General features: G+C 45.3%; 1 protein-coding gene across 1 annotated transcript in view; it reads left to right on the forward strand.

Moving 5' to 3' along the window:
• The window catches only part of CABLES1 (Cdk5 and Abl enzyme substrate 1), a gene marked incomplete at both ends in the record, with an annotated part of 51686 nt that overhangs the window by 6672 nt on the left and 27029 nt on the right, over positions 1-17985 (forward strand). Inside the window, 2 exons of the mRNA XM_084281796.1 lie at positions 14712-14783; positions 16864-16956. Coding sequence (XP_084137922.1) covers positions 14712-14783; positions 16864-16956 — 165 coding nt within the window. The remainder of the gene's footprint in view (positions 1-14711; positions 14784-16863; positions 16957-17985) is intronic.

Below are 17985 nucleotides of genomic sequence, written 5' to 3' on the forward strand. Positions count from 1 at the left end.
AATTGCCTGTCTTGAATATCTTACTGGGTAAATGAGCACGCTATCCATGGTTGATGGTGGCACCGTCTTCTGTCTAACCAGCAGTTGGCTTGCATTTGTTGCAGTGCTGCTTTGTACAAACTGGGAACCTTTCAGCACAACCTTGTTTTTTTGTTGTTGTTGGTTTTTTTTTGTCATCTAAATGTGCGAGAAGAAGCATGGCTTTTGAGAGGCTCTTGACCCTCGCATCCACTTTCCCAAGATAGGGGGTTATGGTAATGAAGAACTGGCTTCACTTCTTCAGTGTTTTTTCTGGATTAGATGTCTGTCTTGTATTATTCAGGCTAAAGAGAGCGGAGCAATTCAAGCTGAGATTTTGTGAAGGAGTCTCTGAACCATGAATTTGAGGAACTTTCGGGTCTCCTTTGAAAAATCTCACTTTAAAAAGACAGCATGTGCTTTCCCTTTATGTTTTTTCACGAAATTTGTTTCCTGCTTTGTCCAGTCCTGCTCCAATGGGTATACTTGTCCTCCCTGTCAATTCTGAGGGGAGTGGTTAGTGCTGTAGGAGATAGTTGCGATTCTGTTTTTATTGAAGCTAACAGCACACTTCTGGTTAAATCAGTGGGTCAGAGAGCTTGCTTTGTGCTGATGTATCGGCTGAAATGCGCAAAATTCTCCTCATAAAACTCAAAATATGGCTTTTGAGGCCATAAAACTACCAGTCTTTTACATTTTAAACCATAGAGGTGTGTGGGCCCTAACAAACAGAAAACTGAGGTGTAGATTGTGCTTTTCTAACAAAGCATGACCACGATTCTGTGATTGCTCTTCAAATCTTCATTGCTGCTTTTCAAGTTTCCTTCAAGTTTAGAATGAAAACAAAATTGGAGTAAGGATATCTCAAAGGTTTGGTCAGGTCTTCAGTAGATGTGCCCGCGTCCTGCTGTGAGGTGACAGTCCGTCCCGCCAGGCCATGCTCCATCTTGTTTGTGTGAGGCGTTCAGACACCCAACGCCTTGAAACAAAGCTCGACAAGAACCGTCAGAGCTACAAATTACTTGAATGTGGGGCCTTTGTGAGAGGAGTGGGTTTCCTCAATCCAAAAAGGCCGTGCCAGTGCTGATGAACAGCACAGCCCAGCGGGAGCAGGGCAGGGCCAGGAGCGTGGTGCTGAGGACGAGATGTCCGCCCTGTGCGCCTTCAGGCCAGCTCCTGCCTGGACCTGGGGACGGGTCCCTCACCTCCCTTCCAAGCTCTCATCTGGCAGGATTATTTTTTAAAATAATAACTAAATAAAAAAATGTAGGGAAAACTTGTCTTCGTATTTGTTGAAGAAGAGCACTTGGGCATTTGTTTTCTTTTTGCTGGTCAGTTGTGGGCTTTTTGAGCCTTCATTTTGCAACACGGTAAATTCAGCAAGAATGACTTTTTTTGTGTTACCGTGCCTCACACCAACGGGCATCTTTCCTGTCCGTTTATTGGAAAAGGTGAAACAGGAAAGCAGAAATTTCAAAATTCGGTATCACATGTTGACAGTCTGTAAGTCTGATCGACGCAGAGCTCTGCTGTCATACCCAGCACACGTTTTCTCTTGTCCTGAGCTGTATTTAGCAGCGCGCATATAGCTCGTGTGAGGAAGTAGTGGTTTCTGCTCTTGAGGTCTGGAGGGAGGGGGGGGTTCTTTCTCATTCAAAAAAAAAAAAAAGGCAAAAAAAAAACTTTTATAAAAGTGTGGCTAATTTCTGTTTCAGTGGAAGTAAGGAGGTAAAATTGTGTGTGTGAGTTTTACGTGAGCAGATGCTACAGGAGGCATCGTGGTGGGTCATGCTGGGGGTCTGTGGGCAGCACTGCCTCTCTCCCCTCCATTTTAGCTACCTTCATGAATGTTCAGGCCCGAGGAGGCGAAGGAAGGGCAGAAGCAAAAGAAGAAAAGATGGGGGTGCTTTGGTTTTCGCTGCTGTCCGGGGCTGCCCCCCTTCAGGTCGCTGCACTTGAACTTCCTCCTTCGCAGAGCCTTGCAGCGAGGAGGGAAAATGTTACAGCTGGTTGGGCACTCAGAGAGGCAGCGGCGGAAGTGTATTTTTGGTTTCTTTGCTGGACGGGCTCTTTTAAAGATGTTTCTAGAGGAAAAATAAAGGCACACACATCTCCTGTTTTCCTATCAGCAGCTAATGGGTCATGCCCAGGAGAGGAAATCTTCTGAGTCCTCCCTGTAGCTCTACCAAAGGTAACTGACCGATGTCCATCCCTCACATCCCCTGTTCTGCTCCACAACTTTGCCTGGATCATTTCCCTGTGTTGGGATTAAGTAGCCAGACCAGGGCTGCTGGAGGAGGACTGGAGCTGTGCTATGACAGCTTTAAATATATTCTCCTCCAAATGATGGCTGTATGTTCACGTTGTATTAAAAGCAATTAATACCCTTAATATTCTCTATTAGGTACAGGTGATAAGCTTTTTTCCACTTGCTGAAGGGTTTTTTCCTGTCTAGAGCTGCAGTGTTTTTACTCCCAGATTTAGTTTTCAAACTTATTTTTCTTAAAAACCGTCAAAGCATAGCATGCTTGTTGTGGCTAGCTACAGATATATTTCAAACAGAGTGCCTGGTAAGAAAAAAAAACAAGGATATGAACTGGAAAGGGGAAATACCTGGGTTTAGGGGCTCTGTCTGTATTTATATTAGCCAGAAAGGGTACCAAGACAAGTTTCTGTATGCAAACAAGTTCAGGAGGATCCTAAGCATAGTTTGTCTTTATATGTTGTAGTACTGCCATCAGGATACCATTTTCTGCCATCATGATGCTATGTTCTGTGTAATACTTACCCAGGTACGACTTTATATATAAATTTGACAGATTTAAGTAACCATAGATGTATGCTACAAAAGCGCATGCTTCCTGTTTTCCTTTTTAGAGACAAAAGAAAGAGATGCGTATTTACAGATAATAAAATGTAATGTTTTTCAAAGGAATATTGATTGTTTAACTGCCTGTCCAATATCCACCTCGGAAGATTAAGTGTTTTCAGTAACAGCTTTGTGGTCTGTAGCCTCTACTTGTTTGCTTAATGTCTGGCATGAGATGATAAAACTGGTACTGGTGCAGGTAGGACTTCAGCTCGTGTTTAACCCCTCGCTGGTACCGTATTGTAAGTGGGAAATTATGTTGTGTGTGCGTAATCCCATTAGGCAATATTGTTGTTCAAACCCCTTCTTTTCCTCCTTTCAACAAAGCCCCTAGGTCTGCGGTGAAGTGTTTTGTGACACATTTTTGAATGGGCCTTTTGCCCTGCTTTCAGTTCTTTATTGCAATAAGCTTTACCAGGAAACAAGAATCTCTTTCTTCTCTGCCTGTGTTTATTCAGCTTGGGGCTGTGATGCTGAATATGCAGACAGACACAGAAGTCAGATGATCTAAGATGTGTTACAAGGTTAGCCATTTCACATGAAAATCACCGAAAATCTATACCGGAGTTGTTAAGTCTGCATTTAATGTCTGCAGCATCTAAATGTCTTAATTACTTTTTTGAAAAGATGGATATTTTTTTTTTCTGTCTGCTTTCACCCCCAAGGCTGTTCTAAAGTAAATCCTCTCTTGCAGTATATTCAGTTACATCTTTTGAAAGAGGTGATTAATTTGAAACAAGTATTCCTAAATGAGCTTTGTCATTGAAAAATGGCTTTATAAAAACAGCACCTGATCCTGCAAACACGTGCAGGTCCTTTCAGTCTTGCTCTCACAGGCAGCCAGTTGCTTTTGGCTTCGGAAGTGATCACCTAACAGAGAGTCAAAGTGAGCAAGCAGTTTTGCAGAGTGGTTTGAGCAAGAGCCCCATCAGTTGAGGTTTCTGCAGAAGTGCAGCAGTGGTTAAGCCCTAAATGCCGGTTCAGTAATCTCTGCTGAAATGTGTCAGATGCATGCACATCCCACTCCTTGTTTAGGACAACTGTGGAGCAAGTGACAAATTAAGCAGTGACATAGCACTCTTTAAACATTTATAGTATGTTTTTTCATGAGAATTGGAAGCAACATTTCTAAAATCACATGCTCCAACAAAGGATCCTCTGTCCCCTTTCCACCGATGTTGCAGAGGATCTTACTCCAGTATCGTCAACTTCAAAGTCTTGCAATGTATGATTGAGGCTTTTAAAGTTCCTGGACTACTGGGATGAAGGGGAAGTGCTCAGTCTCATCTCCTTGTCTTCTGTCTTCTTGACAAAGTCCCTAGTTTTCGGAATCAAAGCTTTAAAAAGCCTGATAGACCTACATACCAGAAGGCAAAGTTAAGACTCTTTAAAGATTCACAGAAATTCATGCATTTTTTATATGTTTTAGCTTTGTATTTGTTGTTTAAATGGATAATAACAGAGTCACGGGTCCCTTGTGCCTTCCACTTTTGGAGAATCATCAACGATGACCGGAACCAGCAGCAGCCTGGCTTGGACAGGGGGTGGCTGCCCCTAATCTGCTCTGTGGGGCATGGAGGCAGTCGTGAGGTTTCTGACTGGGATACCTGGGCTTGGCCGATTTGATGATTTTTTTGGTAACAGAAATCCTGGCAGCAGCAGGAGCACAGGGAGTGAAAGACGCCTCTGCTGAGGACTCTGCAGTCCAGGTGGAAGCTGCTTCCCCAGCAGACAGAGCGGGGACAGGGTGTGCTATTTATTATAGTGAAGAAGGGCAGGGCTTTTTTGGCAGTCTTTTCCCAGGAAAGAGGAAAAGAAAGTGGGTCCTGGCTTCACTGTACATGTAGAGGGGAGAACAAGCCTTCTGGAGCAAATAAAAGGTTGGAAAGGAAACACAGCAGTTTCCTTCTTCCTCCCGTTTTCCTCTCGACTTCCCCGTCTACCCTGTTGCCAGGAGGAGCTCAAAGCACTGCAGAGACAGATCTGTGCTCAAGGCTTCCTCGTTTAATTGTCTTTGGGTAGAGAAACGCGAGCCAGGAGTCTGGCTGGGGGATACGGTTTGCCCTCGTAATTTTTCTCACGCTTGCATGAAGTATGCAGCTTGAAGCAGCTTTTCTGAGGACTGCCCTGAAAAGCCAGTCTTTTGGGGTGTTGGCCTTTGTGTTGCCTGAGGGAGCTCTTAATTTGATGACCATAAACCAGCATCTCCTGATTGTGCACGCTGGAGAACAGGACCAGCTTCTCTGTTTCAGAGAACCACTGCGCTGAGTGGCTGGGAAAATCGCAACCCTTCAGCACGAAAACAGGCGGTTTTGCTGTGTGTGAAGTGATGTGTGGCTTGTTTGCCTGCAAATTAAACTGAACGGGTTGGTCTCCCCAATCTTTTCTTAAATGATTGTCAAATATAACGGGGAGATCTGGATCCAAAGTAGCTCCTTCGAAGAGAGGTCAGAGAGCTCAGGAAATACGCTGTAATGTGCTCAATAAATACATCATTTTAGTGATGCCTTGGTACAGTTTCACATTAATTCTTCTCCCGGCTGCTGTATTTTTTTCTCTCCAGCACAATCTCCTGCAAATAACTCGACAGTGCTCAGGGGTCATCAGATGCACACAAATTGGCATCAGGGTGAGATTTTATGGGTACAGGGTGCTGGTGCTGATGCTGGGAAGCCTCCATGGGAAGCCTCCATGGGAAGCCTCCATGGGAAGCCTCCATGGGAAGCCTCCATGGGAAGCCTCCATGGGAAGCCTCTGGCATATCACGGGGCCATGCCGAGCATCCCTTGGGAAGGCAGCCTTATGTGGCACAGTGCCTGCATCCCTCTTTCCCCCAGTCTCATCCCTTCACTAAGGGACTGGGCACTTTCTATGGACACAGTGCCACCCTTACACACGAAGGGGTTTTGCATTTAGTGCCACATCACGGGTGGGAGGAGGGAGACTGCCAACTCAAAGTGTTTGGATCATTTTGCAAAATACCTTGACCTTCGTTATTGAGATTTACCTTTTCTGTTCTCTGGTAGCACAGAAAACCTTCTGCTCCTCCCGTGGTTGCAGTCTGCAGCTGGCTGCTGAAAGAGGTTCTGGATCATAAAATTCGGGGGTAGTGGAGGATGGAGAACAGCATGGCCACGCTCTGTATGTCATCTCAAACGCCTAGCAGAGCTCTTTAATAGGAGAGATTTCTTCGCTGCCGTACTTGTGTTAGTGGGACACAAGCCTAAAAGCAAAAAATGAGATCAGTGAAAATTAATGAAATCTGTCATTAATTATAGCTAGAGAATCTAGCTATAGATTCTCTATATGAATCCTTCCAGCTATGTTGTGCCTTTTCTTCTTATTTTTTGCTGTTAGGAACCCAAGCCGGTCCCTTTGGCCTGCTCCTTTCTGCTAGCAAAACCCGAGCTTGGTGTAAGCTAAAGCAGGTTTGGCTTTGCTCACAGCGTTTGTGCGGTGGGGTATAGCCGAGGGGGTTAATGTTCAGACAGGGCTTTGCAACGTGTTTTTGTTCATGCCGTGCAGCACTTACTTCAACAAGTCATTTGCTGACCTCAGGTAAAGGGATGTGTGCAGACTGATAGCTCTAATTGGGCACAAGGCACCTGGTCTGTCAGTGATTAGAAATAAGAAATGTAATAAGAAACATCACGACTAGTTAGGGTACAACCGCCTCGAAGCCACTGCATAATGATGGTGCGTTTGCCATCAGATTAGGTCACGCAGCAGCTTTACTGCAGCTTGGAAAATGAGGGGCAAAAACAGTCCTGTGATTAAAACTTCAGCTTCTGAGAGCTCTTCAGAGAAGAAAGATGTGCAAATGCAGATGTATGGGAGAGATTAAGCAGTCTGGATATGCACAGTTCTTCAATTTAAAGAGAATAATTGATTGAGCCGCTGCGCTAGCTCATTCCTCACAGCCACCCTGTCTCAACAAAATTAAACGAAACACCAGGATGATCTCAGGATAAGTTGCCCAAAATATAATCCATAATCGGTCAGTGTATTAAGACGGTGAATTTGGTAGTTTCTATGGATATGTGGTTGTTCTGCGTGTGCGTAGCCTACAGGGGCAGTTGTCTTGGTTTAGCTTTATGAATTTCTCCCACGTTTTAAAAATATTCTGTACCCTTTATCACACATTCATCAGCAGGGAAATAATTTCTCTCTGAAGCAGTGCTTGCTTTCTGATCAGCCCTTCCATCAGGACCTGGTCTCCCCCACAGCCCTCAGCTGCAGCAGCCAGATGCCATCACGCGCAGGGCATCCTGCAAGTCCCCCGTGTGCCGCCAGGAACAGGCAAGGAAAAGGAGCGTTTGAACTGATAAAGAAAAATAATTAAGTTCTCATTCTGCTGTTGTTATGTTGTTTTCTTTCCGCTGCATCAAGCAGAAAACACCGCCTATATTGCAGCTGTGCTGTCGGGTACCTGAAGGCTGAAATGTCCAAAGACCTCTGCTGTCTGTACCTGTTAGGTACCAGGCCAGCTCTGTTAGCTTGGCCATGCATGAGGAGTCTCCTCGGTCGTGGAGAAGAGCAGGGAATTAGGAGAACATTAAACTGCCTAATGAGACAAACAAGCAGTGTGAAAGGCAACACGCCCCAGCTCCGAGGCTAGCACGAGCTGTTCGCCTGTTCAGAAAATCGCCGTGGGCTTGACTGGGAAGTGACAGAAATACTCCTGGCAGCGAGCACGGGCCTGGCTAGTCGGGGCAGTTAAATTCCCTCGCCTGGTTATCAGTGTGCTCAAGCTGAAAGGCTGATACAAAGTGCTTCCTGCTCAGCATGATAAATAGAGCTTCGCATGATAATTATGTTTACAGCGGGACAGATGTACTAATAACACGGCCCCTAAAGACTTCAAACGAGCTATAAAAGAACCCAATCTCGGCTGAAAATGCTGGCAGCAGTAGTATTAATTGTGAAAGTTACATCTGATAATTGTCTTCTTTCATTTGAATGAGGCAGTCAGCTATTAATGCCTCGTGCTCTCTAGTACCGAAACAGCCAACTGGGCAGAATTTGTCAGGCTGGGTAATATAGTTATGTATTAGCAAGGCATCCTAATGGACACACTCCAGCGGATCAGGAAGGGAAGAAGTGTTGCAGTTAATTTCTAATGCTGTTTCATCTTCTACACCAAACTCCTTGCCGATGTGCCTTCAGGAAGAGAACTTACTTTTGTTATCTACAAATTGTTTGATGTAGGATAATGCCTGCAGTAAAAAAACAAAAAACAAACAAACAAAAAAAAAACACACAGACTGTTTGTGCTTATTGAGGACTGAAATGGAGAATGACTAATTAGCTGTCTTGTTCCACTTACCTCTTCCACACTGGTGATATGAATGAAAACCTTGCCCTTGTTTTTACCTATATTAAAGATCCCCCTATTCTGCAGATCTGTTACAGAGCAAGTGCATGTATAGAGGTACACATATATGTAATATAAACGTGACTCAAAATACTCTAAGTTATCAAGCCTGATTTTTAGAATAGCAGTAAATGAACTCCAAATCTGTGTTCCTACTGGATGCTGTGCCAGGACTACAGTTAAATAAAGATCTTGTAGGTAACTAACCAAATTCAAATCCCTGCTGGGCCAAATTGAATTACTTTTTGTGACATCCTCATTCATTTGCATTCCCAAAGCGTGTTTCGTTTCATCTGTGGTAAGCTGAGCTGCAGCTAGCATCCCAGAGGAGCACACTTCCAGCAGTCCTAACCCACATCCTTCCTCCGGCTGATTAATCTGTAAATCCTTCCAAATTCCTCTGCCGTGCTTTTACAGCAGAGCATCCCTGAGCAAAGTGTGTGAGAGGAATCTTGAAATGGGCTCCCGTAGCATGAGAAGGGCTCTTTGTGTGTTTCATTAGGCAATACTTTGGGGTTTTTTTTTTATGAGGAAGCAGGCCGCTGGAGAGCGCAAGAGGTGGTGGTTGGTTAGCAGAAGAGAGCTGACGGCCGGGAAAAACGCCTGGAGACTCTCTGTAAAAATTGTTCTTGGTTCCTTGTAACCTTTCATCGACTTAATTCATTGCTAATGAGCTGCGAATTCATTGCAGAGCCTTCAAATTGCCGCTGAGGCAGATGACAAAGGGCTTTGTTTTATGTTATCACCAAACCCTCTGAAAATGACTGAGGGCTGGGCAGCAGCACCACCTCTGGAAGAAGCCTTGGCCCCCATGTCGCTTGTTTTTTTTTTTTTTTTTATGTGTGTTTTGGGTCAGATCAGGTCAGCGACCCGCCTCACGAAACACCTGAGGCGGGTCACTGTGACTTGAGCAGTAGCTCCCCCAACCTCTTACCTTCCTCATGGCGTAATATGAACGCAACATGTCTTTAGGGTGAGGTGAAGAGAGGCTGAATGTGTGGGGAATCACCCCTGGGGTGGTTTGGTGCACTGAATGTTATTAATATTTGTGTGTTTTGAAGAGATCTGTCTGTCCTTGCGTCTGCAGGGTGGCGGTGCCTGAGGTACTGCCTGTGCTGCTTCGGCTCGGGCCTGGCCGTAGGTGGAGGTGGTGAAGATGGTGCTTCAGGGGTGAACCAGCACAGGGGAGACACAAACATGAAATCTGGGTCCTGTGCCCCTTCCTCATAGTGCCAGTCAGCCCCATTTAAAGTGTTTTTCCTTGCCCTGATGAAAGGAAAAAATATAAAGTATCAGTAGGCCTCGCCTAGCAGAGTGCCCAGGCACCTGGGCTGGAGGTCTCAGAGATGTGTGAGATGTGCAGGCATCTTCAGCTTGTAGCTGGATTTTCACCGTGCAGCTCATAAGAACGACGTGTTCTGAATGGAGTAAACGGGCTCCCGAAAACATTTCAATTTTTAATAGAGGCATGTACCAGGGGAGAGGAACCTCAGGCTGGGAGTGTGCCAATTACAGGATGCTACGCTGAGCAGGAGACCTCAGCAGGGGGAGAGGAAAATGATCTAATCTCCTGATTCTGCTTCCCTCGATCAACCTAGGAAAACACTGCGCCTCATTGCAGTGACAGAGAAGAGGAGGTGGTTTGCTCTTCCCAGGGCAGCCACACTGGCTGGCCCCAGGCCCTGTCGTGACCAAGAAGAGCAGGAGAGATCTGAGCTCCCTCTTGCAAGCCCCAGGCTCAAGCTCAGAGACGTGTCAGAGCGGTTACACTTAACTATAAGGATCTCCCATTGCCTTCGTGGTGGATCTTATCATTTTTGAAACTGGCCTCTGTTACTGCAGATATGTTTTTAAGTAAACACATGATTTTCTACTGAAATGCCTTTGGCATTGAAACATGGACTAGCAGGCAAGAGAGCATTAAGCCCAGCTGATGTGTAAATATTTAAAATTAAGGCACTGATCTGCCTTGCAGTACCTCATGTTACCACAGATACCCAAAAGTATACCCAGTGTTGGATATCTAAGATATCTAATATTGGATGTCTCTGAACTGTATGAAGTCATTGGCTTGGGCTTTGGCATACGTGGCCAAGGAGAGGAGGGCACGACCAGTGTTTGCTCCTGGGTATGCAATAGGATGGTGAGAAAATTCCTGAGGGAATTTGTGGCAAATGTACCCAGAACTAGATCCAGAGTATGCACCGTTTGTCACCATCTGTGCCAGGGCTCATATCTCAAACACAAAATACCTCACGTTAGCTTTCACTCGTTCGGTTTAATCATTATGTGCTGCTCACATGGGGAGCTCCTGTTTTCTCTGTCAGAAGAATTGTATCCAGGCAGTCCATAATGTCCAAGATGCATTTTTAGAGGGAAGATTTATTGGTCCCCGTTCACATCTTGTCTAAATCTAACGTTAATTTGCAGAATATGTTCTCCCAGATAGCATGCACATCTGGAGGCACGGTTATAATTTAGAACTGGAGGTAATCGAAGAGATACCGCGAATGAACTCAGGGAAAACAAACAGGACAAGGCAACAGACGTTATAGTTAAGTATAGTTATGCATACAGGCAAGAATTGAAGGCTTTTTTTCAGGAGTGTGTATGTGTTTCCACATGTATGGCATCACTTGCCTATAGCCTTGGTTTCCCAGTGCGTAGTTACGACATTTGTTTGCTCTAAAATACAACATTATTGGATTTTGGTAATTTAAAAGCTGGTTTTGGAGTGTAGCTTATTCAACTAGTGTCCTGAATTTTAGGGTCGATTCTTTATTCTCTTAGGAATAGGTATCCTTCAGATCAGGCTTTTAAGGAGCAACACTCTTTGTGGACAGCCATTGATATGCATCACATTACAATGCACCGAGTTTGTCAGACAGAAATTACACATGAAGGACCTGTTAGGTCTTTGACAAGGTAGGTCTTACCTGTTGATCAGACAAAGACTATTATGGTCTGGGTTTTCCTGTAGAAAAAGGACAGAAAGATGAAGAATTTGTATGTTCTTTCCAGCGCTAGAGTATCTGCTCTGGCAAGCGCCCTTGTTTTCGTAGGGCAGACAATTAATCTTGTTGTTTGCGCCTTTGCTAGTTTTGAGTGTCTTTAATTAAGCTGGTGCCTGATGATGTCTTGCCACGATAATGTGTGTTAGGTTATGAGGTAATGGCTGTTCTGAAAAATAGAGCTGTGGCAGCGCTCTGGCACATTCAACGTAAATCACTGCTCACAAGACTTCGGAAAGCTATCACGTTGCTGCAGAGGCAGGAGAGTGAAGCCTGAATCTGTAAATCACTGGGTACATGTAATAGGGGATGTAGATTTTAGGCGCTTCGGGAACATGGAGAGATCTGCTGTCTTTAAGTGAATCTGAGTGAATTGCAGCTGTAGCTCCTCATTAGAGCTTGGGTATAGCTGATAGGAGGAGGACGGGGTGCAGAGGCAGCTGCTACAGGGAGAAGATAGTAGGCTTCAAACAGGATCTGCCTTCAGTGAATTGGGAACCCAGCTGGGGAAGGTAAAAAGAAAAGGGGCCCCAGATTCAACAACACTTGGTGATTGCTCTCTCATTGACTAGACTAAACCCTGTGTTTTTTTTTTTCCTTCATCAGAGATTTCTTATCACTGCCTGGCGTTGAATACATTTCCTCCCAGAATTGTGCCTTCTAGCAGGGCTAAGAATTAATATCTGGAGTGGCACTGTGCAAGTTGGCTGCAAACAACCACATCTCCCATTTTTCTATGCACGTGTGCATACGCACAGTATGCCCTTAGTAATTTTTAACAGCCTCAGGGTTTGTTTTTGCTGCGTTTGCCTTCCTGTGCAATACTGGCAAAAGACTGGAAGAAAATGAGCTGGGACACAGGGATCCCAGTGAAAACTGCATCCAGAGGGGGAGAGCGACTCATGAGCAGGTCAACAGCAAGCACATCCCAAAACTGTTCTTGCTGTTTGGCACGCCAGCACTACCTGCTCTGCTCTCTTCAGCTGTTGTAGGTTTGTAACCTTAGCAAGAGCAGGGGAGATGCACACCCACAAGTTTCTCAGAAATAAAACATACTTAAAATGCAGCTCTTTCTTCCCGATTTCCTCGCTGTGCTAGAAAGTCATTACACGTGGATTTAGTTTTCCTTATCTCTTGGATTATCGTCTGCTGTCTTCCTTCCTTCCTTCCTGGATGGATTTATCCAGTGTTCTGATTGCAGCTCCATTTTTTTTATCACCTCCTGTCTTAAGGGGCTTACGCTTTCGTAGGCTTAATGTTATCGAGCTGAGTATTTTGCAGCAATTGACAATGAAGATAATTTTCCACAGATTGACAGGTTGGTTACAGCTAATCTTTTTGCAGAGTCCTTAACTTGGCCATTCGCTCTGTTCGTCGCAGACCTTTGTTTCATTTTTTCTTTGTATTCATCTTCTAATTGAGCCACACATTAATCTGACTTAGGGGAGGAGAAATAGACAACATCTAAGCCTTAAGAAACTTCCACAGGGATTCAGACATCTGGTCAAAGACAAGTATGCAACCAGGGTCATGAATATCTTAGAAAATAGCCCTTTGAAACACCAATGCATCAAATATCTCTTCAGTCTCTTTCTTTGGCTTTGGTTCGGAGTTTGGTTTGAGCATATCAGTAATTTCTGGGCCCATGTAACAGTTGCACAAGGACCAGAAATGTGATAAAAAGAATTTAAATATTAAACACAAGTTGTCCTCATCTGTGTGGGGCACAGGCTGGGAGTCAGCTCACAGCAGGTAAGTTCATTAGTTGCCATTTCTGGTGTAACATCCAGCTGCGGAAGGCTTACAAACGCTGGTATTTAGGTCAGCTTAATTAGGCCTCAAAGTAAAGATTGAAAAGTGGAATAATTGCTCTTACTTCTTTGCTGCTGAGCTTCTCCAGTGAAGAGATGCAGTTCGGAGCAAAGTTCCCGGGCAGTATGAAGTGATTTCGGCAGAGATGCTGTAAATCCTCAGCAGTGCTCCTGTGCCAGGAGCCCAGCTGATGAAAACCAACAACTCTGGGGAGAGGTGAGAGATGCTGTGATATCCCTGCATGTCCCTGGAGGTTTCTGTGTGACCCACACTTCTTCATTTCTTCCATCGAAGGCTCATAAAGCCTCGTATGGCGTATAAAGAGGTATTAAAGCAACAGCTCTCATTTGCTGCATCAGTGGTGCTGGTGGCTGAAACGTCCAACTTCTGTCTGTGGACCCGTGCAGAAAATAGAGGGGAAACTCCTCCTCACCTGGATTTCTCTCCAGAAGAGCTTCTCTGTGTCCTCTGACTGTGGATGGAGCAGAGGGAGCACCCATGGGCACAGGAGACAGATATTTGCTGTCTTCTTACATGCCAGCAAGTTCAGCACACCCTAAAATGCAGGCTTTTTATATTTTCTTAGCAGTTTGAAGGCATATCCTATCTTGTACCAGGGCTTGATTCTGAAATTCTAGGTTAGACAAAGCCCAAGGGGATTTAGGTTTACATATTTTCCTAATAGGATTATGCTTCACACTTGGTTGTTTTAGAAATTGTTTGAGGTTTTCTTTTTTTTTTTTTTTTAATGATTTGCTAAATACTTGAAAACCTGCGTGTACATTCAGAGCGTCCTGCAATGTGTTGTCTGGGGGTTAGCGATAGAAATCTGGTGTTTGACCTAGTAGTAAATGAAATCACTGACCCTCGGGGTTATTTTGATCCGAAAACATTTTGGTAATCTGATTTCCAGCACGGCTGCAGGAACAGTTGAAGCAGAGCGACTGCAAGGGCTAGCAAATTGCAAGAAGGATTAGAAACTGCTTACGCTGGCATCAGTGAAAACAATTTATTGTGGAAATACAGCCCGGGAATAAAGTAGTGAGCAGCCTTCCAGCCACAGGGCTCGTGGGTGGGTTGTGTCGTACACGTGGTTCCTGATTTATGGTGGTTTGGGGGGGCCTGGGTGCAGCTGGGTGCTGGGGCTTCTTCGTGCCCACCAGGACAATCAGAAAGCTGGAAGTGATAAGATTTCCTTCACAACTTCATTTCTGTGATGGTGGGGAGGGATCTGACTCAACCGTAGCAAACTGGTTTAAAACCCAAATTATTTTGTCGAAGACCTGTGCTTAAGATACTGCAAGCTGTAGCACAGCAAGTGAGGGGCTGCTGGCAGGTGGGTGTTAAACCTTAAAGAAAGGAAAACCTGAAAGCCCAAACTAAGGAGAAGGACCTGTTGGGAAGGTGGAGTTTGAGTTGCTGTTTTGATCCAGGAGTTTGGTTCTGATTGGAATCAAATGGATTTGATAAGATAAGCAGAAAAAAAAAAAAAAAGAAACTTGGTTAATAACCCAAATGTACGTCTCAGATAGATAACTGTGGTTTGTGAACCTTTCTAAACAGCAGCTCCAGGTACTTCGTTGTGCACTCTAACTGGTGGCAATGTTTTGTGTTTTTTTCCCTGCAGACGTCGGCTGATCTCCCAGCGATCTTCTCTGGAGACTTTGGAGGACATTGAGGAAAACGCCCCGCTAAGGAGGTGATTTTATTTGCTCCCTGTCTGGTTGTTTGTCTGTAAGACACATACAAGGGCAGGCTTGCTGTCCCTGCACGTGCTGAGAAGCAGCTGAATGTACACATGAAGACATTTTTCATGTTGGTAAAGGTATTAAAATATCGCACACCCTGTGAGGGGGTAGGTGGTGGGAATTACACGGTTCCTGGCTGCTTTAATAAAGTAAGCCCTTTAAGGTTAGTATTTTTTTAGCATCATTGTTGTTTATGGATTTTTAAGGTCTTTGTTTCTCTCAGCACACACATCGTGTTTCAGCAGCCAACGTCACTCTCCCTGTGTGCTGATTTGTGACTGCTGCTTCATTGCTAAAACCTCTCCCAGCCACGTTACATCAGCAGCTTCCTTGCGGTTTCACTTCTGCGTCCAAGAGGCCACAGCCCCTCTGGGGACTGCAGCAATTAGGCACCCGGCAATCCTCCGGAGGGCTGGAAAACGGAGCAACTGTTTTAACAGCTCAGAAACGGGCCGATCAGTAATCTGACCAGCGTGTGGTAGGCTTCCAGGTCAGCTGTTCGGCTAGGCAGCAGCTTAATTTTGAATGTCTCTTTATCCCAGCCCTGTCACTCAGCTGCTTTATGCTGGTGTTTAGCCTGTGGCCTTGTTTACCCACACGCACCTTGGCTGTCTCTCCCCACCTTGAAGCAAAGACTTCATAGCAGAGGCTCTACCGGCTGGCCCGCTACCAAGCCTTGATTATTTTTACAAAGCTCGCTGCTGAACGCTTCCCAGCGTGTCGTGAAGCGTCCTCATAAATGATTCAAACGCGTCTAATTGGCAAAAGATAGGAGCAAAGAGTGGCTGGCGAGGCCACGTTTCTATTTGCTAATTTGCAGAGCTGGTGGTAGCACTGCTCTCTCGGTGGTATTTTCCTGCGAAGAAGGAAACGAGCCATAGGGTGAGGGAATTGCAGGGATTTGACCAGCAGGGGAAGGCAAAAATAGCACGGTGGTGGGGTTCCCCCCCTTGGGGATCTGGCCGGGCATGGTGATGGCATTTGGGGACTGGCAGCCCCTGGTGCTTGGGACCAGTAGGCTGCGGTTTCAGTCCTACAGAACAGCCTCATGAGGTGAGGAAGCTGAACTCTACATGTAGGAGAGGATGGGGGAAAAAATGGGCTCGTGGGATCCCCTGCACCAGAGAAAGCTGCTTCTCCCTTCAGTCCCATGGAGGATGCAGTGCCTGCAGCCCTGGCTGCACACCGAGCTGGGGAGTTATCGCTGCTGCCTGTGCTCTGTGACTTGGAACAGAACAGCAAGGAGACGAAACGGAGAGAGCTTTCACAGTGAGCCTTGTGGTTTCAGTTGATTAAAAAGAGCAAGGCTGGAAGGAGGGAGGGAGCGCTGTTTGTCTCGTCGCTCCTTCCTCTGGCAATTCCTTTCTCTAATTGCAATTTTAAGAAGTGTGTTTGCATGTAAAATAGATTTAAGCGTTGATGCTTTGAGGGGAAATTTCTCTCTGAGGTAATTCATTTTGTTTTCTGTTGTTCTCTATGCTGTCAGGAACATGGAAAGTGGTATTTAGAGTTAAAAGAGTTACAAATTATCCTTGTAAATAAGAGATTTTAAGCCTTTCTAAAATTAAAACAAGAAAGAACTTTCCTCAGCAGCTCCCTTATCAGTAGCCAAGGAGGTTACGAAAGTGTGGGTGTTGGTGTGAGCAGAAAAAAATGCAGAAAGACGTACCAAGTTTTGTTTTACTTTTTTTTTTTTTTTTTTTTTTTCCCCCTCCCAAAGCTTGGGCTAAGCTGTCACAACGGATTACAGGAAGTTTTATTTCGCTGAGATTTTTTTTATGTGTTTTTCTGCGTGAAGGGAGGGGTGGTGGTGCCTTTTCTTATTATTATTTTAAATATTTTTTTTTTATTCGAGCTGTCACATTTCCAGACTTATTGTCTTCATTGTTCTTGCTGATTCCTAAAACAGGGTGACTCGAATCATTTGTCTAGTCTTTCCTTCCTGCCTTTGTGTAGACTTCTCAGCTGTACAGCAGGGAACTGAGCCCTTTTTTTTTTTTTTTTTTTCCCCCCAACCGATTTGTTTTTCAGATGTCGGACTCTCTCAGGATCACCCAGACCAAAGAACTTTAAGAAGGTCCATTTTATCAAGAACATGAGGCAACACGATACCAGAAACGGCAGGTACTGTGCTGCTTCTGCAAAGGCAACTCGTGGGGCACGGGGGCATGGGGAGGTTCAGCGTCCCCCTGAAACAGTGCAACAAGCACTGCCTGTTACCAAATGTACAGTCAATACGGGCCATTAAAGCAGTTTGTGAAGGTGCAGGCTCCTTTCTTGAGTGAAATCCAAGTCAGAGGCAGTGCTAGCTGATTTTTAGGACCTGTGTCTCCATCATACAGATACCTGTGGAAAAGGAAGATCGGTGGTGCTGTCAGTGAACGGAGCATAATGTGGTTACGGCTCTTTGAGGATAGTGCCAGGTGCTAGGAGTGAGAGAGGCACATGGCTGAACCTGCCTGGAACCCGTTTAGCAATGGCTGAGTGATATTTCAGCAGCTATTAGCGAGTGCGAGGGTAAGCACAGGGTTCGCTGGGTTGTCAGGGCTGCCTATTGAAGGAGGCTTACCAGACAAGTGACTCAAGAAAACAGCTGGAGGGGAAGGTATTAAGATTATCCCAAGTCTTACAAGATGAATTATAAAAGTGACAGGTTCTGAGCGCACCATTGTGTCCTCCCAGCTGCAGAGCGCTCTGCAAATGCGCAGGTGGGGATGGTTGTGACAAGCGGGAGCCTTCTTTTCAGGGCAGACGTAGGCAGAAAGGGTACATGGGGACACCAGGAGATGTATGGAAAGGTGTGGCTGTGGCCACACGTGCACCCTGCACTCTGATGTGCAGTACCCAGATGGCAGCCACAGGCACCAGTGGTCCTGTGCAGCAGCAGACAGCCAAGATTTCCCTTGCTGCAGTGGTACAGTGTCTGTCTTCTTCCCATCAACCAAGTAGGTTCTTTATTCCAGTGCCATCCAGCTCAGAAGAGAAAATAATCCCTCCTTGCTTACAAAGACATCTGTGTTGTGTTTTTTTTCCTTCCCCAGCCTATTTCCCTTATGCCTTATGATATTATTCTTGTCCTTCCAAACCTGAATAGGTTACCTGAACAGGTTTGACATAGACAGAGCTTTCCTGCTGAGAGCTGACCCTTGCACA

This window comes from Netta rufina, assembly GCF_964035555.1.
Source record: "Netta rufina genome assembly, chromosome: 2".
NCBI lineage: Eukaryota > Metazoa > Chordata > Aves > Anseriformes > Anatidae > Netta > Netta rufina.